This window comes from Epinephelus fuscoguttatus, linkage group LG12 (genome assembly GCF_011397635.1).
Source record: "Epinephelus fuscoguttatus linkage group LG12, E.fuscoguttatus.final_Chr_v1".
In the NCBI taxonomy this organism is placed as follows: domain Eukaryota; kingdom Metazoa; phylum Chordata; class Actinopteri; order Perciformes; family Serranidae; genus Epinephelus; species Epinephelus fuscoguttatus.
In genome coordinates this window covers 22,673,075-22,700,801 of record NC_064763.1, presented here as the reverse complement: position 1 = coordinate 22,700,801, position 27,727 = coordinate 22,673,075, and the positions used below count along the sequence as shown (strand labels likewise).

The 27,727-nt window shown below is 39.0% G+C and overlaps 1 protein-coding gene across 1 annotated transcript in view; it reads left to right on the top strand.

Annotated features, from left to right (window-relative positions):
• Window positions 1-27,727, top strand: part of LOC125898570 (flotillin-2a-like) — a 35,620-nt gene that overhangs the window by 1,331 nt on the left and 6,562 nt on the right. Inside the window, exons 2-10 of the mRNA XM_049592407.1 lie at window positions 6,599-6,680; window positions 13,956-14,046; window positions 19,481-19,604; window positions 21,303-21,421; window positions 21,530-21,643; window positions 21,799-21,918; window positions 22,006-22,220; window positions 23,623-23,806; window positions 25,190-25,339. Of these exons, the coding sequence (XP_049448364.1) occupies window positions 6,599-6,680; window positions 13,956-14,046; window positions 19,481-19,604; window positions 21,303-21,421; window positions 21,530-21,643; window positions 21,799-21,918; window positions 22,006-22,220; window positions 23,623-23,806; window positions 25,190-25,339 (1,199 nt within the window). The remainder of the gene's footprint in view (window positions 1-6,598; window positions 6,681-13,955; window positions 14,047-19,480; window positions 19,605-21,302; window positions 21,422-21,529; window positions 21,644-21,798; window positions 21,919-22,005; window positions 22,221-23,622; window positions 23,807-25,189; window positions 25,340-27,727) is intronic.

The window sequence follows — 27,727 nt, the reverse complement described above, 5'->3', positions numbered from 1 at the left end:
TTTTTTGCCAAGATCCGATATGCCGATATGTAACCACTCATTTGACCGATATGGATATTGATAAACAGACTTTTTCCCCTGCTGAATTGTAGTGATCATCAAGTCTCTTTTGTAGTGGAATTGAAGTCATATTATACATGCATACTCTTATCATGATGGCCCACCAGCACATGGAGACATGAAATACACGACCTTTAAATATATTTAATATTTATTTATTGTGCAAAATAAGAAAAAGCATGTTGGCCAATTCTGATATTTCATTTTAAAGCCAATATCAGCCGACATTGATGACGTACCGATACTACTGTGCATCCCTAGTTTTTTGTGAGCCGAATTATCTGCAGAGGTCTCTTTCTCCACAAAACAAACAGGCCTAGTGATTTAAACCACTGAAAACACTGTATAAAGCAGCTTCATGTTACAAATCAGTGCTTCTCCTATGCTGTTTGACAGGTCGCAGATGGGCCACAAGCATCTCTATTTTTTCTGTTACCTTAATATGTGCTTACCTTATTTCTGATCCAGACCTCCAGGAGGTTTTTACCACAAGTTTATTTATCTGCAGATGTCTCCTCCTCTCCAAAGCAAACAGACCCACTCAGTACGTTTACATGCAGCTTCAAAAAATCAAATTATTGGCTTAGTCCGACTGAAACCGGACTTTTGAATGTAAACCACTTAGTCCGACTGAAATTGGACTATCCGTAGCTCAACTCGGCCTTCTGCGCCTGCACCACTTTTTCTTTTGCGAGCTTTGACCTGGAAGATGAAAGAGATGACGTAGCAGCAGTGCAGTATATAGCAGTGCAGTAACTCCCGGAAAAACAAACAAACAAACACCATGGCGACCAGGAAGCAGAAGACGCACTTCTGGATGGACGAGAAAACTACATTCATGCTCCAACAGCTAAAGGAGCTAAACATCGTCTTTAGCTTCCTCTTCGGGTCAACCGGAACTAGTTCAATACGCACTTTATTAAAAAGGACACAGCACCGCCCATCGAAGCGACGTCAGGAGTACTTGGTCAGAAATTCGATTTTCTCTTCTACATGTATACTCAGACAAGATGAGAAGTCCGACTTGACTGATTAGCCAAGCTATGAGCTTAACTCGACTACTGTGTGCATGTAAATGTACTGACTGATATAAACCACTAAAAATATTGAATAAAGCAGTTTCCCATTTCAAATTAGTGTATTTCCAATGCTGCTCATCAAAGAGGGGCTGCTAACTATTATGGCTGCTGTGAAAACACGAATGGCCCCATCTAGAGTGAGTGTTTGGTTTATCTGGTCTGGGTCACTGTAGAAACATAGGGGTGAAACGTGGATGAGAACCCGCTTCCTATGTAGCTATGAATGGGTTATTCTAAGGTAACAAAAACACAGCAATTATTATTTTCAGGTGATTAAACACTAAAGATATATATATTATATTCCATTTCTGCCAATATATCCCCCTAAATCCTTCACACTGGACCTGCTGTTAATAGTCTTAATTTTGAATTTCTGAGGTTGTTACCAAAAGATAGTATCTAATTTAATTCATGCATCTTTGAATTTATTTTTGTCAAAACGACTCATGCCCCTTTGTGTGGAAGTCCACGTTTTTGATGTTACAAATCTTTAAACCTACCACTATATCTTAAATACTGTCTTTACTTTATACTTGCACTTACCTGTTGACAAAATAAAGATTAAACTAACCCACTTAAATAACCATATTACTACATAGAACCTACCTCTGCATTAGGGCCACGTATTCTCCCCTTGAATTTTACTGCAATGCTTGAATAAGAAAACGATTATTAGGCCAAAAAAAAATCTGTCTTAAATTTGGTGGAAAAGCACCAAATTTAAGTGTGTCACTAGTGTCTATGTTGTCAAGTTGTAGTAAATTCAGAGCTATTTGTCATGTCGCTGCATTCTCTATTGATCTGATATTGGATCCCTGGTGGACCTTGGACAGTCTTTTAGGAACCACTGATCTCTGCCTTGTTGAAAACCTTGCCATAGTTTATAAATGTGGTTTGGCAGTGTGCAGTGCATAAAATGTTTCCAGCAGCGTTCTGTAACAAAATCTGTTAGGGCAGTTTTCCTGTCTAATCCACTTGCAATGAACGAAAAAGAGAAACAGCTTTGGGGTTTTCCATTGTGAACACACTTTGAAGAGCGTGTCAGTTACCACATAAAGGATTGGGAGCAGAGGCGAGTGGGCGTGAACTGCACATCCTGATCCATAGAATGATTCTACAATTGTGTAAAAAAACAGGACTCTGTAATTATTTTTTATAAGGTTGGGTGCCACAGTTCAATTTCCTTTTTAGGCCAAAGGCACCAACACCTTATCTGCATGTTTTAATTAAAGACATTTGTTACTTTTTAGTAACAAAACCCATCAGGGAAACTACAGCTGATGACAGGATTGTTTTAGCTCTTGTAAATTCTCATTCATTTCTGTAGAGCCCCTCCCCCCTCCGCTGTGGAGTGAATGCAGTCAGGAATCTCAGATATGTTGATGGTAGACTGGACAGGCTGTGGGGTGTTGCCTCAGGCCTTTCTATAGGTCCTCAGCCTCTTACCAGTGTGGTTGGTGATGGCATTCGGGCAGGAGTCACGTGGGTGTTTATAGTAAAAGCCAATCCTGCCCACATTCCTTCATTAAAACAGCATCTGTATGAGTTAGATCATGTCATAATGGAGCATGTCCAAAAATATATTTTCATCAAGACATTCTGCATGTGTTTATCCTCTGTTTCAGTTTTTTAAAGAAAGCAAAAACTGAAATCAAGAGTTGATTGATTTAAAAATTCAGTTCCATAAACACTTCACATTAAATTTGCTTGACGTAAAAAGACAGAGAGAAATGTGGCAACATTTAGACTCACATGACAAGTCTGGCTCAATAGTTCATCTTGGTGAGCTCATGAGAGTGTGTCTCCCATGAACTCTCAAGTGCCATTTTCCTGGTCCGCATATTATAATGCTACTGTTTCCTGTGGGATATTGTTCAGTCACGCCAGGAAAATGCATTATTTGTACAATAGGAAACACAAGAAGCCACTGTGTCAGAGTCAGATTTCTTCTTTATAGACTTAACAGAAGAGTCTTTCAACAGTAACTCTGTTGATGGAAATATAAAAAACACATCAACTGTGTGGGTGAGATGTGGGTCAATATGTCCTGCTGGTTGTTGGGGGTAGTGTATGTCAGTAAAGATAGTCCGCTCCTCCCCCTCCTCTGTCTGTCAGTTAACATGTGACAGCTGGGAATTTCACACCAATCACTCCAGATTACATTATCAGACAGAGACCAGTGACTGCTAACTTACATCTGGAAAGATCGCACACATAAAACTGTCGTAACTATCACTTCTACAGTGCCGTTTGTTTCTGTAGTGGTCTGCCTGTAATGTGCCTACAGGAGAGTCAAAAAGTGTGTGTGGTGTATTGTTTAGAACGTTGGATTTGTTTTAAGTGTTAATTTGCTTAAAATGGAAAAAAAACAAGTTTTTTTTTGCTTTGATCATTATAAAGCAAATACTGATTGCACAATATAATAGCTAAAGACTAATGAGACCATTGGCATGTAGATTGGTTCTCTATCCACCTTATTCCTAGCCCCAGTGGTACCTTGTATGAATTATGGGTGCAACTTCCAGCGCTGAACTGATCGGCCATTTTCCAGTGGTTGTTTACAGTGCTTTATTCTTCTTTACAAGAGCAATTGGTCCACAAAACGTGGAACACACCACCTGTTAAAGCTCAAACGGTATTATGTGATCATACCTCTGCCATCTCTGACAGCCATCTCAAAGCTTTGGGTTTTTTTTCTTTTCAACCAAGCACGCTAGCAATTAGCTCACCATGCACTGTTAAAATATTGTTAACTTTATCATGGCCCGAGCTAGCTTAAGGTAAACATCTGCTCCTTCTAAAGATGATTTATGATTTCTGATGACCTATTAAGAGATACTAACACATTTGGCAAACATTTAACATATTTCAGTATTAACTGTAGCTCCATGTAAAGTGAATAAATATGATGTTTCCCAGCTAATCCTCTGCTCATTTCCATTAACGACGCAGTTTACACGTTTTTTAACTTCTGATTTATTAAAAACTGTTCTAAGCGAAACATGAAGCTGAATTTACCGGCAGACTTCAGTAATGGTAATATAAAGTAGTAGTAAAAGAAATAACTTTTGGCATTCATTTTTTATATTTTTATATTTTCTATAGTATGAGTTGGATGAATTTTTGTTCTTCCAGGTTTTACATCGGTAAAACTTTACTTGATGGACTTAAGTGTTTGTGTGTGCATTATTACTTCTTAAATAAAATAAATCAAAGCATAGATCACAATAACCCAGCAGTGTTTGAGTGTGAGAGTAATATCGAACCCAAGATTCAAATTGGCACCGGAAAGCAGAGATGAGGTGCTTGCTCATAGAGTAACAGGAGCAAACATTGTGGCCACCGTGGTTGGAAGGTGTTTTTAAGACTTTCTGAACAGCACATGATCTTTCTCCCGAGAAAGCCGCTTGCAGAAAATGAGAACTGGGTCACTGGCTGAGAGATCTTTCTCGAGAATACCTCTATGCTACTTTAGGTTTAAAGCCAAATCAGCAGCTACAGTTACATATAGACCTATATATTGGATGTATTATTATAAATTTATTCCTTCCAATGATCCGTATGAACTTGAGTGCTTTTGTACATGCACGCATCATGTTGTGTTAAATTAACTGCACATATAACATTATAACTGTCCACAAAACTATTCAGTTAAAGTGTGATCGATTCCCACCCCTAATTTATACATCCACTAGTTACAGAGCAACATTATCATTTACTTGGAGTGGTGTTTTGGGAATCTGGAAAATCTAAGTCTAGTATTCACTCTGATATTTGGCATTTAGCTGCTAAATGCTCCACTGTCCCAAGCTAGTCTTTAACTAGCCCTTTTTATACAGAGATCATGCTATAGGGCCGCTACAAAGTCCCTTCTTTATACTGCCTTTGCATCTTTACACAGAACCAAACAACTGCAGCAGTAATTTTAGATAGCACACCGGCATCCCGGAAACAAAAGAGGCGCGACGGTGTGACCTGTCAGTCAACATCAATGGCCTCTAGTGTGACATACAACATAAGCGTTGGCAGTGCTTTATAAACAAGCTGATTTCGTCCTCTGCTCAGAGGGCAATGAGCTCCTAGACCTCCTTGTTTTCCCAAGTTGTGGACATTTTGGCTGCTGTTGTTCTTCTTTGAGGTAGCTTCTAACTGCTAACAGCTGCTGTTTAAATCTCCGGCGGTAGGTCGCACACATAATACAGCGTCAAAACGTTACACCCATCCCACCCATGGTCCCATCCTGTCAGCTGTCCCTTTTACACAGTCATCTAGCTATACACAGACATTTTAGGTACTGTTAATACCGCCGTGCTGGCTTAAAGGCGAGACAACGCTCATTCAGCGGTTGTTCCTTTTATACACAATGGCATGGCGGAACAACAGTGTGAAATTCCCACCCTGAACAGGCGGCAAAAAAGTGGCTGCTGTGTCTGTCTGCTGTTTGGTGCTGGGCAGGCACTGTACAAGTGCATTGTATGCCTTTGCATCTTTACACAGAACCAAACAACTGATACAATATATATTTGTGAATTTCATCGTATGATATCGTCGTTTGGTCACATAGTTTTTATTAGATTGACACCTGGAGGTGGAGGGGATGGTTGATGGTGTGACACCTAGGTGAGACAGCTGCAAAGCTGCAGACCACTGTTGGAGATCAACAAACAACAACACCAGTTGTTTTTTTAGTGAGACATCAATGGCATTTTTAGTGGCAATTGTGCCACCAAGAGCGATTCTTTGCGAGACAAAAGTAGCATTTCTGAGCAGGGATTGTGACCAGATCACTGTTTGAGACCAACAACAACAGAACTGGTTGTGTTTTAAGTAGAGATTGGCGGCATTTCCAGCTGTAATCTTACTACTAAAGCAGGTGTTTTTTTAGTGAGTCATCCGTGGCCTAAATAACTGTGATTGTACCATGAAAAATAAAACAGTTTTCTTAAGCCAAAATATGACTTTTTCCAAACTTAAACCAAGTGTTGTTTGTAGTGTTATTGAGATATAAAGAAACATAAAGTTTTAACATATTCACCACATATGAAATATAAAAATGTTATGTATCTGTAGTTTGTAGAAACATACATAGCCAACATTTATTCTGGTGATTGGGTTCAAAAATCACTGTCTTGCGCGGCTGTAAACAGCACTATGGAGCAGTAAGAGTTAACCAAAACAGTAAAGTTGTGGATCAGGATTGATAACAATGAGCTAAAACTTGCTATAAAGCTTTGAAAATCCAAGGGGAACTGCAATCTCTGCAGTTCTCTGTACTGTAGGTTCATCACTACAAGTGCAAAATATCAGTTGTAGATGCTTTAAAAGGTCTAAACTATCTGAATCAAATTTCTGGCCTATTGCTTTTGAACTGGTCCCTTTTTTCTAGCGATTATTTTCTGATGGTCAGTGGGCTTTTTCTCTGTGTTGATTCTAACCATTTCATCTGTGTTGTTTCAAAGGTGGCTGCTGTGGCTCAGATCAGAAGACATACGTTGTGGGAGGCTGGGCTTGGGCCTGGTGGCTGATCTCTGACATCCAGAGGTAAGACCTTTCTGCTCAGGCTCCAAAGCAAAGAAAACGCTTAAGTGTCCTTTGAGAGCCATTCACTCTTAGATTGCACCGTGCTCACTGGAAGCTTTTAAAACAGGCTATCTGCAGGTCACAGTAGGGTATACCAGTATTTTCCAACTCATTTTCGCCAAGGGCACACTAGGGCACACTATTCTTATAGAAAGATTCATCTTCATAAGCAGGTTCACAACACGCATACACTGCTTATTACACAAACGGGGAGATGCAGATGTAAAATACAGTGCTTTTCAAAATGTACACATTCACCAGGCAAAATAATAAATGTACTTCAACTCAGGTTACATGTGAAACATGCCATATTTATTTTAAAGTAACATTTTTAAGCAAAACTGGAAAATTCATCCTGCTTAAACAGGCTTGGATGATGGGCAGGTCTGAGAACCTGTTCTTCATCCAGAAATAAGATATCCTGCCTAAAGAATAAACAGGCTTTTCTGTAAGATATGCAGGATAAACTGAGCCTGATGCACAAATATGTCATATGTCAAATATTTCTTTTATATGTGGACTTCTAAATACAATGAGACTTGGAATATTTTCTCTCCTGTTTGCCCTGCATTGAGGGGTTGTAGGAGTATTTCACTTTGTCTCACCAGGCCAGAATTTTCCAGTGGAACAAGATGTTACAAAATCTGTTCAGTCACACCGACGAGCCAAACTGTTGCACTGGGTGATGCATTACTTTATAATGAACATGGGCACTGCAGTTTATTTCGAGTTGATCACATATACATTCCCCTGGTGCTATAAATACCCTCCAGGACACCCAATACATTAATCCATGGCTAAAAGTAGTTACCAACAAATACACTATTTATTTCTTATTGTCACGGAATTTGTTGACAAAAAATAACTTATGAGTAAGGCCCATTTAAGAATATTTTTTCACATTTATATTTTAAGTTTATCTCTGCAGATGAAAAAGTTATTTTATTTTTCATCAAGACATAGAGTCTTTCATGCCCTTACACAGTTAAGTGATGAACAAACATTATTTATGGTAAGCTGAGGCATCAATATTAAAAACTAATGTTTACCAAATGTGTAAACATAGGCACTCACCCCTGTCCACTGCTCCAACAAACCAGCTGGAAAGATAAACAGATGGTACATAATGGCGAGGTCAGGGAAAGTTACAAAACATAATATTTACAAAACCGCACAAAAAACTGTTAACCATATTATGTGTTAAACTCCCACACTGATAAGAAAGTTAAAGAAATTGAAAAGATGTGAAATTCATTTAATAATAAACAAACAGTTGGACTTCATGTTTTGTTCACTCTCAAAAGGAGATCAACTTTGTGAGCTTGCAAAGTGTTTGTTTGATGATTCACCTGCTGTACAGCTTAAAGCTACCTACTCTAAAATGTGCCCATGCCCATATTCACAGTTGTGGCACTGGGTCCAAAGTTGCTTGTTTTAATGTCAGTGTAGCTGCTTTTGTTTGCAATTATACTGTCCACAGAGCCTAGGCTGTCATGTGGCAAGCTTTCGGGACTTTCTCATGTCTGAGTGATCACAAATTTAGCTCAAAATTGAAGTGTGTTATTCCTCACTTAAGAGCCTCAATAAATACAGTCAGTGTTTATGGGATCCACCACAAAATGTCACATCTTCTCACGCCAAGGGGGAAAACAGAGCTACCATGCTGAAGTTGCTGTGTAGCTTTCTGCATGTCAAATAAACTTAAAGATACAGAGTTAAAGTTCAACCTTGTTTTTGCATTGAAGTGACTATTGGGAACAATATTTTTGAAATTGGTTCAGTATTGTGCGAGAGCATCAGTGAAACAGGCTGCAGTGTTAACACTCGGGGCATGTTCACACTGTTGATACATGTCTGCTTAAAGTTCTTGTTTTTGTCACTGACAGGCTCAGATCATTATTATAAAGCCCTGTTTGCACCAAACACTTTCAGTATGGCGCCTTTGGAACCAAAAGTAACCCTTCAGACATGGTACCTAGACCCTAGCGTTTCCACTGCAAAGTTGCCCTTAAATTAGGGAGGGGTTGTTGTCACTCACTGCTCCATCCAGGTCTCACTGTATTTTCTCATTACTGGTGACACAGAGGGAAGTCTGCACCTTGTTTATTGTCCACAGATCGAGGCTGCACGCCAACATTTTCAGAACAAAATGAAGCAGGCTGCAGTGAGAGTCTCTCTCACTATCTCTATCTAATCTCTATCAGATTTGTGCATTTAGTCCTTCTAAGGCAAGCTCGGGGGTTTAGTGTTGCTGGAGACCACAGGAATGGCGCTGCATGACCCTTGTTTTTTCCTCCGAGTGAGGATTAGAATATATGCCGTTCACATGATTTAGGCGAAATTAATATAACACTTGAAGATCCACTCATTACTAAAAGTGTATGTCATATAAAAACTAAAGTAATTGTCAAAGTTGTCATATGGAATATTTAAGATGTGTTGATTGATTCATGCCGTGACTTCATGCATTGAGCAACATTACAAATTTACGTTCCACCTTAAAAATCGCCAGCAGTCGGCCCAGTGAATGAAGTTAATTTTTTCTCCGATTCCAGCTGCTGTGAGAGGCAGCATAACATCTTTTATTTTTATAGCTACAGTCTACTAATAAAACTCTCCACAGTATGAACAGTGGTTACATGAGCTTCAAAACCAGCCTTGACTCAGCCCTGAGCAGAGTGACTGTCCTTTATTGACCAATCAACAGACTGCAGTGTTCACAGCTCCACCTTTTAGTACCAGATCTGTGTGCTAGGTACCCCAACAGAGGGGGAACCAAAAATGGATACAGAACGGTTCCATTGGTACCATCCACAACTTTTCACAGTGGAAATGGAAAAAAGCGCACCGAACTGAAACATACTGTACTGATCAGTGGAAATGGGGCATCAGTTTCTGACAATATTAATGAAATAATCTCCTTACAGAGATAGACCTTTTGTTGAAGAGTAGGATCATTTTTGTTTTACCAGAAACAGCCCGTAATTGCTACCTCAAACCCACCAGACTCCATTTAGATAAACAGTAATTTTATCATCATAAAACACACTTCATTCAAAGTCAATGGAAACAAAATAAAACTCAAACAGACCCTCTTGCTTCATCTTTCCCATGTTGTAACAATCACCAACACTGGTTAGGTTAAAATAAACTCTTAATTCTCCCAGTTAGATGTGAAAATATGCTGCCTCTATACAAGCCAAAATCACTGTTTATTTAAATGCAGTCTGGTAGATTTGGTGATAGTGATTTCGGGGCTGTTTCTGGTTGAATAAGAATGATCTAACACTAACAACATCTAGCTACTGGTAAATAAAGTTGTGAAACTCCAAGAACCTGTTGTTCTTGAGGTTGCAAATCCCTGCGTGATAACGTTGTAACACATCATCTGTACACAGGCTAATGGGGTTAAGTAACGCTGCTATACTGTCTCAAAACATGCATTTATTTCACTCAGACACGCTAGTCTCAGACTCTAGACTCTTTGGCGTTTGAGCAGCTTTATAAAACTCTTGAACATGTAATGGCTCCTTAATTAGCAAGTTGACTTTATATAGATGGCATATCTTTTCAATTTCTCCTGACATTGTGTTGTTTGGTTTGTTCACTGCTCCGCGACATGCGCGTTAAGGCCCGAACATACTCGGGCGGAACATATGCGGAACGGATTCCGCGGAGGTCCACGCAGACTCAAAGCGGATGTCCGTAAGCCCTGTGCGCGCAAAGCTCAGATTTTACGACCACCAGTGACTGCTCCGCATGTATTTTTCACATCGCGGGGATTTTTCACGGACACTTTTACAAGAAACTACAACGCGGAAGTGCGCCGACTATGAAAGCCCGAATGACTGCGGACATTCCTCGCGGAGTCCGCTCTGCTTATAGTACGCCCAAGTATGCTTGTGTCGAGCGGACGGAGGCGTTGATCCCCCCCTTCCCCTACCCCTCCCCCCACCCTCCGCTCTCTCACTAAGCAGCCTCCCTGTCTCCTCTCACTTAGCCTCGTTCAGCCTCGATCTTGTCAGCATGCTCCACACACGCGCTGTCTCCCCCCCACACCTCGCGATTGCATCATCATTTAAAAAAGACATTGTGAAATAACCCTTCTATCGCCGATGGGCGATCCGATCGCCCATCGGCACAACCCTATCTATGGCAGCATTATAGTTAAGAACAGTGCTTTCTGAGCATTATAGGCTGGACTGTTTTCCCCCTTGCAGACTCTGCCCTTACCCTTAACTATGACTAGACACTGACTGTATCTGTTGCATGAGGTGATTTTTCTTTTTTAAAAAAATCTAGCTGTACCATCTGTAAAATATAGCGCACAGTAGACCTGTGAACATCAACTAAAGTGTGAAAACATTCCTTGTCTCTGGATTGATTGATGTATTATTTGCGGTTTGCATGTCTCTTTGTTTCTACTTTGCTAACCTGCTTTGCTTTGTCTGGTGTCGATCTTACCCTGTCTGAGCCCCAGTGCGTCTTCTTCAGGTTACCCATTTCCCATTAAGTGCTGCTCTTTGTCTTTTAGTTGCTAGGAAACATAATGGTAGTCCTCTACAATAAAGTAATGCATGGCTGGATTTATAAATCCCCATTTAGAGACAGGCGGTCCCAGGAATCCTTTCTCGTTTTTATTTTGCAATTTGGTCATGTGTGCCGTTTGGTCAACATTTCAGATGCTTTCTTGGATGATAGAAACAGAAGACAGAGTGGTGGCCACTCCAGCTAAAAGCCCTGTGTGCATAAGGACAGCATTATAAAAGCAGAGGGGAGGCAGGGTGGCTTCCCGCTTGTGATGCAGTAATCATGTTAATGTCCAGGCCTGTGACTCATTGATCCAGTTGCAAAGAAGAAAGGGGTGGAGACTCTTCTAAGCGTTGCTGCAATCAGCCTCCCATGTCTTTGCCTTGAACAGCAATGAATCTGAGTCGGTATTTATTGTAAAAGAACAGCTGTTTTTATCAGCTCTGAAACATAATCTCATATAAATGATCCAGCTAGATGAGTACTGAAGTGCAGGATAATGATTGTTTGTAGAGGACATTCTTGTGTTATCTCCATAGAAATGTAATCTTTGGAGAGGCGCTTGGTTCAGGAATCCTGTCAACACTTACTAGAGTTTTCAACTGTAGATCCTGCTCTTTGTCCCAGTTTATTGAAACACTTTTTTAAAGGGATAGTTTGGATTTTTTGAAGTGGAGAATAATGATGTACTCATCCATAGTCAATGCATTACCTACAGTAGATGGCGGTCGGCACAACCTCAGATTGGAGAAGCAAGCAGGAGTACAGTGCCACCACGGTAGGTTAGGAATATAAGCTGTCAGCAGTACATGACATTTAAAATATGTCACTGCATTACCTTACCGTCAGACTGCCCTTTCTGATAGGGAACAAAAGCAGATACATTGCTCTATTCAAGGCTACCTTTAGGGGTTTCCCCTGCCATTATACAGCACAAGCACAGTGGTTAAACTTTTTTTGTGCACTGTATAAATGTAAAACAAGCTGTGGAGAACATCTTGATGAGCCAGTGCACGGGATGGGGATGTTCCGCCTGATACCATTTCTCTTAAATCCTCGGCAAAACCAGTAAGCCTATGTTCCCATGGCTAAACAAAAGCCAGCTTTTTAATGCCATTTGTTTTCCTCTCTCTTCAGCTGTGTGCTGATTTAATAGCTCTGCTGAAAATTGAAAGTGAAACTTAATAAAAACTAATATATGAAAATAAATTATTTGCTTTGAGTTAATTCTGTTAAAAGGAAAATATAGTGCTAGAACAAGAACACTTGAAAGTCCTTGAATTTAATTTTGTAATGTCTGAATGAACCCAACGCTTTTTTGTAACTAATTTGATTTAGAAAAGTACAACACAAAGACATTAATTTCCTGTAGTATGTCTTGTTACTTCTTTCAACACAAATTTATCATCATTAGTTCATTTCCATTTTCAGAGTGTACTTGTATCATAAATATGTCACCTTATTGGTTATTGTCCAAAATTATGTATAAGTGTATAGTTTTCAGTCAAGCAACACAAAGTCAATGGGTTAGTTTTTGTTATTGGTGACTTTGGTGTTTGTTCAGATCACCAAAGTGACGCAGTGACACAAACAAACCGATCTAGGCAGCAGTACACCAGCAACTCCCCCATCCTGCCAGGTCAAATTACTGTTTTTGTCAATGGAGTCTGGTGGCTTTTGAAGAGAGCAATATAGTGGCTTCAGTTCCTCATCGGAGAGGGCTGTTAGACAGCAAGGGAAGGTGGTGAAAATATTCTAAATATAGTGTACTCTTAAACTGATATAATTTTTTTTAGGTGGCTAAAATATTTCTTGCTGCTGCTTCTCCAACCTGGGAGCGTGCAGACCCACTCCAACAAATCCAAGCTATCAGAGACAAGAGTAGCTGTGTTATAGCTGTACGGATCCTGGTTCTTTAAGAGGTGTCAGCAGCACCTTCTGGGTTAAAACCGGCAAAAACGGGAGGTCAGGTTGTGTCTATTACCCCCTCCCTCTTCCTTCTTCCTCTTGACCTTGGTTACTGACATTCCTAACAGCTGTTGTCCAACTTACTGTTTTGCCTCTTGCTATTCCCGCCTGCCTGCCTGCCTGCGTAGAATGTCTCTGGAGGTTATGACCATCCTCTGTCGCTGTGAGAATATCGAAACCTCGGAGGGTGTTCCCCTGGATGTGACAGGGGTGGCTCAGGTAATGCATTTCAAAAGACCCCACAAAAAAAAAAGAAAAAGCAGTGGCTGGTGCTCGAGGCCAAAGGAAGACCCAGGAAAATGGTTCAACTAACAAGCTAACGTGTCTATGTGTGTTTGCTTTTCTCATCTTCATTGCTTTTTTCCTCTGCAGTGGAGGGGCGACAGTCACCTGTCACTAACTTCAGCTTCCCCAGTTAAGCTGAACTCTGAGTCACCTTTAGCAACGGGGTCAACAAATGAAGGCTGTAGAAATGGCTTTAAAAAAATTGAGGAATGTTAAATACAAATTAAGTTATTTTTAATAAAGCTGCATTTGAAAAGAATTACAACAAAAATCAATATCACAATTCTGGATAGCATTTCATTTTGCTCCGTTGTTAGTGATCTGGAGTCCTTGGGTGAATGGTTTCACTTTGTCCTGTTTTTTTTCCTTGTGTTCTGGCCCTTCCCTTCATTTGCTTTCCCTCCGAACATGTCAATTTTTATTTTTTATTTTTTTTTCCACATTCTTCAACAGGATAACGCTTGAGATTATGACCCTGCAGCCCAAGTGTGAGGATGTAGAGACAGCGGAGGGTGTAGCTATTACTGTCACTGGGGTGGCTCAGGTAAATCACCACACTTTTCTGGGAATGCCAGCTCAGACTCCACTAACCCACACATTAATCCCCACCACCCACCACACCCTCCTTTTCTCTGGCATCACCCCATTATCACAGCAGAGGTGGTATTTCATACAGAGAGCTCAAAGTAAGATACACACCTGCATTTTTGACTAAGACACTAAGTCAGATGTACATACAGATGTTGGGTTAAAAAATTGTCTGCATGATTTACCCTCATAACTGGGCAAAATAGTTTGACGTATCTGGCTTCATTCAGACTGACAGTAGCACCTAGTCAAAAAACCCCACAATATTCATTTCAGTGAGACCACAGAATTGGCACTCTGTGTTTGACAACCCTTCAAACTGGACTTTCTGGTTCAGATATTAACATCACACTGGTTCCTGTGCTGTAGCAGCCCTTGTGTTCTGTTGACAGAGTGTTATTCTCAGTTTGAAGCTGGTCATAGTGTGACAGGAGAAGGGGTCCATGTTGAGCCTGATGTGCATTTTAGTGTCAATGTCTGTTTTATTTTTTGAATTATTATTATATTGTGACTATCTGTTCGGTTGTTTCATCCTGTTCAGTGCCAAAATGGTTTTTTAAGGTTGACAACCTTGAGATGTTAAAGAGAAAATCCACTTCAAACTAGCAGGACACTCAGAGAGCGAAGACCTCTGCTGAGGTCAATAGTCCAATATTCTATGACAGTGGTTCCCAACTGGTGGGTCGTGGTCCAGAAGTGGGTCGCGGGCCCATTCTGAGTGGACTCGCAAGTTTTTGACTAACAGACAGCTACTTATCAGAGACAGCAAAGTAGCTCGACAGCCTGGCCAAACACAAGTATGATGCTAAATGTATTAAAGTGTTGGACCTTGAACTAATGACTAAGGAGAAATCTGGACCCCGTGGCTGGACTAGTTGGGAACCACTGCTCTATGATATCCAAATCTGCAAATATCAAATGCTTAGACTGAAACGTCACAAACATCATGTTATCAAAAACAGTTGTTACCAAAGGTCATATGTTCGTAAGTCATTTTTACTTGAGTCAAATGTCAATTAATATCTCTGCTGGAATTTATTTAGACAGCTGACATTTTGGTTTGAGCAAGAGTGTGATTAGTTGGATTATGTGTGTGTATCTACGTTTTCATAGCCACATCCTTGTTTGGGATAAAAGCATTGTTACACTGGTTCTCCCATGAAACCTCTGTCTGTCCCAGAGTGCTCCATAATAAGTGCTTTCTGTATGAAGTTTGAGCAGCTACATGTGTAGGCTACCCCAAATAATTAAGGGTACTTGTGAATGCGTTGATGTAGAGCCTACACTGTACCCTACACTGTAGCCTGACATGCACCTCCTATTTGTGGGGAAAATGTGTCCAGCAAAAGACAAGTGTTTGTCTGTGAATGCTGCGAGTTATAGTGAAGCTGATTTGTGTACTTGTGTTTTAAATTGTCTCTATTGAGCCATGCTTAATGTGTTTTGGGTGTGTTTTGAATCAACTAAACTTTACAGCACTTCACAGAAACTCCGCCGCTGACTAGTGTTTTGGAGGTGTAACTGCAGAGACACAGACACACCACCGCACAAGTATAAATGCTCACAACAGCGTAGGCCACGTGCATAGAGTCTGCCTCCCTCTTCAGAATGCACAACAAAAATCCTGAATTAGTTTGGTTTGTTGAAAATGTGAAGTTGGACTGAGAGGCAAAGTGTGGGTTAATTATTTCTAACGCTTAGAAACTTAGGCAAACTAGACAAAGTAATATTCGCATACAGTGAGGTCAGTTTATTTGATGCATGCCAGGTATGAAGGCATTCAGAATATACTATTCATGTTTCTCTATAACTTGTATATTTGGTATAATGTACTATATACATGGAAAGTCTGCCTTCCACGCCTGTTTGGGCTGGGTATGGGTCATGTCAGGTTAAGGCAAAGATTAGGTTAATAAACTTATTTTTTTTATGTTACTGTTTTGCTAGTTTATCTAAAAAGTCCAGGACAACCCAGTGCAAGCTGACGAGAACGCCTATCTGGCACACAACACTGTGAGTGTCTGTGCATGACGCAGGACATAAGGCACTGCACCTGGGTGAAATACCAAGTGTTCAGGGAGTCCCCTGTTGTCCTTTGACACAATTATAAAACTAGTTTAAATGTGTTTGAGCATCAAACTGAATCTTTACGTCCTGTCTTTTATAAGGTGGATTTTCTCTTGAAGAACGTGTGACATAATAAATGACTATTCTCTGCATTTCTGTTTGCAAGTGATATTGTGGTCATATCCATTTCCCTTTTTTCTGTCTGCATGCCAGTGTTTTTTCATGTATTTGAAAGAAGATGCCTCATTATCAGTTCTGTATTTTTGACCACTGTCATGCCAGTGTTCCTCTCTGTGTTTTCCTACATGCATGCTGACAATGAGCCCACTGTTTGAAGCCGAGCAGCCCCCACTCTCACACAGTTCACTTCACAGAGAGGCTCATCATGCCACCATTTGATTGGTCCAACCTAAACCAAAGCCATTGTGGAGCCATGTGTGTCCCATGGCAACAGGAGCAGTGTGTCCTTGTTAAAGTGACATGTTTGGACTGAGAGGGAGGCAACCAACAGAATAGATGTGAAGGAAACCAGAGCAGAATGTTAATCTGTTTTTTAAGTGGATATAAACCACACCCTTCCATTTCAATCACATATAGCCATGTGACTTTCAGTAGGAGTATATTTTGTCAGTTGGCAGTAAAACTACATCAGTCAAAGAACTTGACAAATCTGTCACCTTTAAAACACAAGTTGAGGAAAAAGTTGTCAGGAGAAGTTTGGATGTCATTCTTTCTCTGTCACATGTACTTTTTACACCAGTACTTGTACTTTTTAGTGTTTTTATCTCTAAGGATCTGTGGGTTTGGAGGAGGCTGGAAGGAGTGTGGTGTCACGAGGGGAATGGCGGGGGTTGGGGTAGGAGGTCAGGAGTTAAGCGCAAGAGATTACACACTTTATTGCAGCATCGGCCGCAGCACGGCTCCCCCTGCTGTCTGTTTGAGCTGGCCTGTGTGTGGTTGTGTGGCCGGCCTGCAGCCTGCTCTGTTCTCAGACGTGTTTCCTTGGAATGACGTCCGCCTTCCCTGACTTTGTGTTTCCCTCATTCCTGGTATGAGTGCATGTTGCAAAACAAAACCATGTGCAGACCTCTCGCCTAAGGACCCAGCTCACGCTCTCTTTTCTTACAGCTCCAGTGGAGTACAACATAATCCAACAACCTTCTGTCTTACACCATTTCTTTTGATTTCCTGACTGTATAAGTGATTCCTCTTACTGTCACTGACTGCCCTTGTGTTTATCTTGTAAACCTCAGGTCATTGCCATTGATTTTCATTTTGTTTAATTTTATTGTAAATGATCCCACAGATGTTTGTCTCCTCATATAATTTCCTCAGCCATGAATTATCCAGCTTATTGTTTTTTGACCTTGTAACTGGGACATTCGGTAAATTACTGAATTGTTATTTGCACTGCATTACTTATCAAGTGAAAGTAAAACTTTATTAGCAGAGCGTAAATCTTTCTGCATCCTAAAATTTTAGTGTAGTAATATGCATTACAAGTACATGCTTTTCTTGTCATCATAAGCCCAAAGGAACGGGTTTGAGGTCAAATTCAGCTATTGATCACAGACATACAGCATCTAATAATAGCTGATTACTGACTGTGGCTTGATGTGGAGGACATGGATTAGATACTAGGATGCAACTGTCTGCACAATTGAAGACCAGGTACACATTCATTATGACTAAAGTCAAAATTTTATAATAATTTATGTCAGAATCAGAAATACTTTCTTGATCCCTGGGGGCATTGGATCCTGTTACAGTTCCTCTTATATGTAAGCATAGACACATTATAAGAGCAATAGAAAATATATATATAAAAAGTAGATACAAATATGTGCATTATGCAAACATATAAACAAAGTGTAAATAAAAATGAAAAGTAAAGTTAAAATGAGGGGGATCTGTAAGTGTTAAATATAATAGTAGACCAGGGTGTCTGCAGGTTTCTTAAAAAAATCTTTATAAGTAGGCCTTAAAAGTCAGTAAATACATCTTACATTTGAATTTGTGAGGTCCTAATTGCCACAAATACATCATCCTATTTCACTTATACGTTTCTTTTTGTCAAATTGAGTCAAGCTCTTGTACCAAAATGCTTGAAAGTCCTCTTTTCTGATGTTACAAATCTTTAAACTGAATACTTTCTTTTTACTTTTTAATTGCACTTACCTGCTGACAAAATGTCAATTAACATCACTCACTGTAAAACCATATTCCTACATAAAACCTTCCTCAGCACAGGATCACATATATACTGTGTACTTACCTTTATACTTACCTGCAGTGCTTGAACAAGAAAAGGGGAATTTGTTCAAAAATCTGTCTTAAATTTGGTTAAAAAGGATCTTTAAAAGGTTTTAAAAAGCAGAAAATGTAAGTGTCTGATACCTGTTGACACCCTGAATAAATGAGAATTGAATAAGAATATTAGTTGAAATGTACAGTGTAAATTCAGTAATAATGTCAGTGAGCTAAATTAATATTTTACTAAATCAATAGTAAAAACTTAAACAAGTATGATAAAAGTCTAAAAGCTGTAAGAAAATGAGGAAACAAGCAGGAGAAACTGCAACAGGCTGCATGTATGGTCAGCGCACACACTACTCTTGAAATAACAACAAATAATGATTATCTGTAAATGTAACCCATTTTGGTGTATTGAAAATATAATTATGGAAAAGCATTATTATATAATTCTGCTCAGGGTTCATAAAAACATAAACTCAACAGGAACTTGAACATGAACTTTAGATCATTTGATATCTGGCCATTTATAATTTGCTCCATGTCAGTATTGGCCAGTGTTTTCTAAACCCTTGTCCCCTTGATGAATTAGGCAAGGTGACTGTGTGTAAGATTATAATTACACTGATCAGCCCTGAGTGTGTGCAGCCTTCAGTCCCCAACACTAGCTGTTGGGTATGAATAAGAACTGAAGCAGTCCATCACTACATAGCAAAACCAATAGCAAGGATGCAAGATCATAAATCAGATGCACTTGCACTTAGAAATTTTTTAAAAACAATCCGGCCTTAATGTATCCATGCCAGTAATGCATTGCAGACTTTGCAGTATTGTTCTTAAATTATATTTGTGTGTTGATTTCCCATTCTTCTAAATGTTATGTTTCTTTTTGTTTTCTTTACATAACTGATGGTGTAAAAGTGAACAAAATGATGTATACAAAATGATTGTTGGATGATTCCACAAAAGCCAGCATGTGTCGTCTTTTTATGTGCGCCACACCCTGTATTTGTGTGCCTGTGTTTGTGGCTGTGTGTTCAGCTGACGATCTTTGTCAACGTTGGCACCAGGTAAAGGTGATGACGGAAGATGAGCTGCTGGGTTATGCCTGCGAGCAGTTCCTGGGGAAGTCAGTCACTGAGATCAAGAGTGTGATCCTGCAGACCCTTGAGGGTCACCTGCGTGCCATCCTCGGTGAGTCATTTCTCCAAACTGCATTGTCACAGCTCGATTTGTTTGTTGTTGTTGTTGTTGTTGGTGGTGTTATTGTTCTTGTTTTTCCAACAAATGTGGACAGTCTGTGCAGTCTTTGCCTATATTATAGAAAAGTAGAGAAGGAGAAAGATTAAGGAATAAACAGAAAAGATAGCTTCACCTGTATGGAGGATGGAAGATGCCAAATCAAAAATAGATAAATGACTAAGTGATAAATAAAAAGATATGTTATTAAATGTTAGAAAAATCATATAAAAAAATAAATGTAGGTATTAATAACTTGGGAAAATGTGACATAGATTTACTTTCTTAATTTTTTTTCTCCATTTATTGATTTATTTATAATTATTTTTTAAATGTATGTATTATTTTTTGCACTCATTTTAAATGTACGTTTTTATTTTTTATGTATTTATTTACTTATACATATTTTATTTATTTCCCCAAACTTAGATATTTCTTTATTATTTTCTTAAGATTTTCTTCTTCATTATTCCAGTGAGGCAGTTATTATTTTGGTACATTCTATGGCATGTTAATTTATTTATCAAGTCATTTATTGATTTATGTTTTAATTTGGCAGCCTCCGTCCTCCATACACTAGATCTTCTCTTCCTGTGAAAGACATGATCACAGCACAAACATGATTCGCTAGCAGAAGATTGTAAATGGTTGTAATTATCATATTTCTAGTTTCTTAATTTAGATACATTTTGTTGCTATTTTACTTTTATTCTTTAACAAGTTTCAGTCTGTTTTGTTTAGTATGAGATAAAAATGTCACCATGATTTGGACTGAGTCACAGTGTGAAGCAGTTTTACCAGATAGGTGGTTGTGGAGTGAAACGTGCCAGAGGGCAGGATTAGTTCAGTTTATTTTCCTTTCTGGTAAAATGTAGTTGACTTGAACACGTCGTGCTCAGCAGGTGTGTTTTAATACAGAGCAGGTATCAGCATGCACAAGAGCACAACGATCCAGCGGCAACAAGAACAAGGAAAGGTCAGTTTGATCAGACTGAGCACAAGGAGACAGAATAACTGAAGACATACATTATATTATATTCAAGACAAATAGCAGGTGTTGCTTCTGTTTATTCAAAATAAACAAATGTGGACACAAACACGCCAGAAAACAGATGTAGAAAAAGGTAGAAACAAAGTGAAGGCCAGTTAAAATTAGGATGATTTCTTCTTTTTTATATATGTTACTTATTCAGTCTCTCTTTCCAACTCAGTGTGAACTGTTTTGGAACAATGTTTGAGCACTGCTTTGCTGGAGATGCACAGAGTTTGTGACTGAGATGACAGAGACTTGCAGAAGTAATGAACAGTCACAGCAGAAAGGGCCAAAACTTAGCGTGTCCACCCTGGTGTCATGTTTCCATCACTACCAATCAGAGCTTGAGCTGATAAATACTAATTACAACTGCAGAGTCATTGTAACTTTTTCCATTAACAACAAAAGTCAGATGTCAGTGGGTGTTAGCGGGGTTGTTGTCCAGTGGGAAAGAGGCTTTGCAGTGAACAGATATACTCCTTAAGTATCGAAAATTGGTACCAAATGACAAGGCATTTTTCAATACTCAGAGTATTTGAGTGATTTGATCAGTGCCATGAAAGTTTTGAAGTGTGGTACAGCCCCAGGGACAGCACTAAACACAATTTCCATCCTTTCAGGTACCCTCACTGTTGAGCAGATTTACCAAGACAGAGACAAATTTGCCACCCTGGTGCGAGAGGTGGCAGCACCTGATGTCGGCCGCATGGGCATCGAGATCCTCAGCTTCACCATCAAGGTGTGGGACATCTTCATTCTGCATTCAGCCTTTTTGGTTCTACTGTGAAATAGCATGATTAAATTACTGACCATGTTGTACCTCCATATTTATTTGTCCTCCTGACAGGATGTGTATGATAAAGTGGAGTACCTGAGCTCACTGGGCAAAACTCAGACAGCTGCAGTACAGAGGGACGCAGACATCGGAGTGGCAGAGGCAGAAAGAGACGCTGGCATCAGGGTAAGAGGAAATAAAATCTATAAAGTAAAAGCATTAAAAACATCCTTCCTCCAATTCTTAATAGCTATTAGCTAATAGCTACCACAGTAGAGAAACCAACAAACTGCTGCTCATCCATCTCCATGTCATTATCTTTTCCACACTGTTTTTTACAGGAAGCTGAGTGTAAGAAAGAGATGATGGATGTTAAGTTCTTAGCTGACACAAAAATGGCTGACTCCAAACGAGAGCTGGAAATGCAGAAAGCTGCCTTTAATCAGGAAGTGAACACAAAGGTACTAAAAACTTTTGATTGTGTATATATTCAAGAATCAAGCTTTAGAGTTAAGTATTAATGAAAAAAACCAAACCTGCCTCTCTAGAAAGCAGAGGCTCAGCTGGCGTACGAGCTGCAGGCGGCCAAAGAGCAGCAGAAGATCCGTCTTGAGGAGATCGAGATTGAGGTGGTGCAAAGGAAGAAGCAGATCACTATCGAGGAGAAGGAGATTGACCGCACTGACAAGGAGCTCGTCGCCACCGTGAAGAGACCCGCCGAGGCTGAAGCCTACAAGATGCAGCAGCTGGCTGAGGGACGCAAGTGAGTGGGCCACAGTAATATCATTCTCTCATCAGCTTTATTTAGGTGTTAAAGTCTCCAAACTTGATCATTATGAAGGATCATTTTACTAGTTTTCATAATTCAAGTGTCACTATCCTTATTCTAAGTTTACTAAATGTGGACAAAAGGAGCCCTACTGCCAATGTTTTAAACACATGATTCAAATGTGCTCTCTAAATTGAATAACAAGTCTTTCTAATGCTAGACAGCAAGTACATATTTTAATTAATCTCTTAGCCCCGAGCAGTTTCACTGTGTTTTTTGCTCCTGTCACATTTTACTCACTGTGGCTGGGTTTCCACTGCTGCACCTTTTTGGAAACAGCACAATTAAGGAAAGGCTTTGTGCAGTATAACACCATTCTAACATGTCAAATGATAACAAAAAAAGGAAAAGAAAAAAAACGCAAGAAATTATTTTTCAAAGATCGGAAAAAGTGGAATCCAAATGCCCACAAGTGTTACCAATATTGGAAAAAATGGGGGCTCCACATGCTACACAAAATACATTTTTACAACCTCTTCTTACAACCTCTGTTGTCCTCTCCTGTCTGCTCGGTATAAACAGCCTGGAGTTCAAGTATCATCAGTATCATTCGTGTCATTTGACTGTTGGTCTCAGCCAGTGTAGAGTGTAATGTTTTTAAAGTTTCTAGCTACGATAACAGGTTTTGTAATGCTGTTAAGGTTTGTTAGCATCAACACAGTCGTGGATTACTGAACTGGCCTACTGGGCAGAGGCCCAGGAGCCCAAAGTGGCTGTGCAGTTCATTTGGGCAGGTGTGAACACAGCAGTCGCACTCAGATGCGCACCAAAACATACAAACCGAGACCTTCTTGAAGAAAAACTGCAGTCACATGACACATTGTTTGGGTTAAACATGAGCATGTTACAGTCCTGGAGGATTATTAATGTGCACCTCCTCCTGTACTGCCTTAATATGCACATTCAGCATATCCAATGCATCAAAACATTGTTTTCTAGTTGGAGCCGCGCCTCGTTTTCAAACTGTATGGTTTGACTAAAATGAACAATGACAGCAATATAGTCCACGATGAGCAGCGCTAAAATCAACCTGCGTAGTTGTCCCTCCATTGTGACATTAGAAAGTGTCACATTTATCTTGCAAGTGTACTCTTCTTCAACGTTTTGTTTACTTCCTGGATTTTTCCCCACATGGAAATTCTGACCAATCAAGAGTAGCTTTCTCATACAAGGCATTTTACCTGGTCCTCTTGTAAATGCTGCCATGAGAACACAAACCAACTCTAGACAATTATGCAACTTTGTAACAAAATAAGTCCCTGATTCGAACCAAAGCAAGACAACTCTAGGTCTGAAAGCAGCCTAATTAAAACTAATTTTCATGCTCCTCCCCCAGGAAAAAGACAGTTCTGACGGCGCAGGCAGAGGCTGACAAGATCCGCCTTATCGGTGAAGCAGAGGCCTCCTCTATTGAAGCGGTGGGAAAGGCAGAGGCTGAGAAGATGAGGCTGAAAGCTGAAGCCTATCAGGAATATGGAGAGGCTGCCAAGACGGCTCTGGTCCTGGAGGCTCTGCCCATGGTCTGTGGTATTCATTTATACACACACCACTGGTTTTAAAAGAATTCCCCAACATTTGGGAAGTTTGGTTTATTGGTCTGATTATCCAAATGTCTTCACCACTAGAGGGTTGGCACTCCAGTCATCTGTGTGTTCTTTAAACAGCTGTTTTACACGTGAATGCTAACAAGTAAATACTTACTGTTAAAATCATAACCATAGGCAGTTGGCTTTACTAAAACATGAAACCCGTTAGCATTCTGAAGCTGGTATATATTTTTATTCTCAGACATCAGCAAACTAGTCTTCATCATCTGATAGGTTCATTATAATCAAACATGTTGACAATAAACAATCTGCCATTGTTAATAATCCACAAAATACATTTCCTCATGTTTCCTTAACACGCCCGGCAGGTTTACATGTGACTCATTAAAAATGTACTAACCCTCCTGCCTTACAGATGCTACAAGTACTCATTCTCTCACATTTAGGGTAATGCTATACCCCTACAACATCTCAGCATGGTGTTTGTTGGATTACACTGGTTCATACACTGCCTATCAGAGACAGATGACTTTGGTTTTTTTGGAGAACCAATATGAGGAAACAGAATGAATGAAATATGCTCATGTCAGTTCCTGTCATGTAGATGATATGAGGTATGGAGTAAGGAAGCTGCCAAAATCAAAAATAGATAAATTACTTCATAAATAAATGAAAAATTAATTCAAATAAATAAATTAGAATTAAATTAATGATTAAATGTGCCTCAAAATAGATAAATAGAAATAAATGTAAGCATGAATTAATTGATAAAATGTGGCCAAATCAATGACATATGCTTTTAAATTCACCTCTGTATTGATTTATTTACCTTTGTATTAATTCCCCTATTTATTTACTTTTCAATATATATCTCCTTTTTAATTAATTAATTAATTTGTTTATTTATTTGTTAATGAATTCCCTTTTTTTTTGTTAATTTTCAAATTTATATTTCTAAAAAGAAAAATGTACAAAAAAATTAAATTTAGAAATTTAAATTTGAAATTAATAATATATATTATTTTTAAAATGTATTTATTGTGTATTAATTTTTTATGTAATGTTTTTGATGCATTTATTAGCTTTTGAAACTGAAATAGTAGTGTAAATAAATAGGGGAATGAATACAAAGGTAGATAAAAAAAGAATTAAAACAAAGAATAATTATGTTACAATGTATTAATTAAAAATACCTACATTTATTTTTAATATTATTTTCGGTTATTTTAATGACATATTTATGTATTTATCAAGTCAGTTATGTTTTTATTTAATTTTGATTTGACAGCTTCTGTTCTCCAGATGAGGAGTGTTTTGTCAGTGGAATAACAAACAGATGCTCGTTTGTGTTAACAGATTGCCAGTAAGGTGGCTGCACCGCTGTCCAAGACCAATGAGATTGTCATCCTGAGTGGAGAGGGCAGCCGCGTGACTGGAGAGGTGACCCGTCTGCTAGCTGAACTCCCCGTGTCTGTCAACGCCCTCACCGGGGTGGATCTGACTAAGGTGAGAGCAGCAGTTCATCACACACACTTCACCACACCCCTTGTGTTATCTTATAGGTCAGCTGTATGATTGCTGGTAAATTAAAAACAGAATACGAAGCAGCCTTGTGATGCTGTTCTGTTCCAGAAATTAGATTTTCAGTGGAATGAAACATTATTTTAACAGCTTGAGGGCCAGAGGGCATTTAGTCGAGCACAAACACCCACTAACGCTCAACAGTTCTCCATTTCACAAAGCTGCAGTCTCCATGCTTTTAGTTTATCGTCTTCAGGGACAACAAAACAGCACAAGAATGCAGTGCAGTTTGGGAGCAGCCTGGGAAGCCACATGGAGAATTTTACCACCCACATAAGAACAAAGTTTATTAGTTGTGACTAAAAACTGAAAATCTTGTTGTGTAAATAAGCGAATGTTTGCTGACAGTGGTCACCATAACAACTTCACGAGGTGATGATGTCAGTGTTGAATGTTCAGCTTTGTCAGCTGCCCATGAGTGGCTAAGAAATTAAATTAACACAGATTTAAAAGAGGGTTTTGGGGTTTTTTTTCAAACCGGTTATTTTCATTACTCCTACAAATTTCATCCAGTTTGTAGTAAATTTTGTACATAACATTGTTTTATTTGTTGCACCAGTGAGTCTATGATTGATGCAGTTTCAACTTAATTTAGTTGTCAAACGGACATACTGACTCAATAACGTTTAATGGCATTCTGTATACAGCTTGTGTTACAGAAACACGATACTTGTAAATGGTCTTAACTCAGAATAACTGGCCATAATTAGATATCATCAGCCCCATGTCAGCCACAACATTGGTCGTCGGGGGGTGCTGAAGTTACTCTTAAAAAATCTCTTGCCATGTTTTACTAGTACACAAAACAAAAAATATAAAATGCAACACTTTTGTTTTTGCTCCCATTTTTTACAAGTTGAAATAAAAGACTTTTTCTAAATTCTTCTGTCACATTTTGGTCACACATTTCTTAGTATCTGTGTTAGTGAGAACTTCTTTGCCAAGATAATCCGTCCACCTGACAGGTATCAAATCAAGATGCTTATTAAACAGCATCATTACTACACAGGTGTGCCTTGGGCAGGTCACCATAAAAAAGCTGCTCTAAAATGTGAAGTTTCATCTTGAAAAATACATTTATTAGGCACTCTGCATTATGGATTTGACATGACTAGGGCTACATATATGCATTTTTTTATTCACATGGGATTCATTCATGAAGAGAGCACTTCTCTGAAGTGTCAGACGCCATCGAAAGTGAAGATTTGCTCACTTAAGTTGGTTACGAAGATGAACTGCAGTCAGGTCAAGACACAGCAGAGGATGATGAGCACACAGATGAACTTATCTTTTAGTATTTTACTTTTTATTTTATTTGTTTCACATACATAATTACTAAACAAAAGGGAATAAAATGATAAAAAAGTGCGTGTGAGGGTGTTGTAGAAACCTCTACAGGCTTATGTGAAAACCATACCCAGAAGACATTAAGTGGTAAAATACAACAGTCAAATATGTCAATACATTTTAAACACTAGAATTAAGAAAGTTTTTCAGCATGTAACTGTACAGTTAAAATTCAAATGTAAAGCATTACTACACCAAGCATGAACAACAGATCCCAAAAGCGATCAGTGTTGTAAATCAAATGATTTTAAGAGCAGAGCATTTCTAAGTCTTTTTTCGTACAAAGACAATGACATAGAAGAATCCAATAAATTCACATTTTCAGTCCATAAAACAACTCTGGGATATTTGATAAACTAAGTATCTTTTAACTGTCCTGAGACGGTTTTTGACAGCTGGTGCAGAAATTCTTCAATGAGCAAATCAGTTGTTGCATCAGCTGTCTGGATGGCTTGTCAAAATACTTGTGAAATCTGTGTCAAAACTGCACATTAAGAGCGGCCTTTTATTGGGACCAGCGCAAGACACACCTGTGTAGTTGTGTTGCTGTTAATGTCCGGTGGGTGGATTATCTTGGAAAAGGAGAAGTGCTCACTAATGCCTGTCATACACTAGAACACTTTGAAAGACTTTTTAAAAGACTTAAGTCTGACACCTTCTGTCATCTCAAGACAAAATGAGTTTTGAATCACGGTCTATAAGATTTTGCAAAGACTGGGGATCTTGTTGCATCACTATTTTCACGTCTTCAACTAGAATCCTTTTAAGATTATTTCCCATTCTGCTCCTGGTGGAAAATATTATACCAAACTCCCTTTAAGGAATATGACATATTAACAATTTCTTACATGACTGCAAAAATACTTAACTAGAAATACAAGATAAAAGGTGTCATATGTCGACAGTATTATTGTCAATTTGGCATCAATATTATCCATAATAGAGATAAACTGTATTTGTGTACTT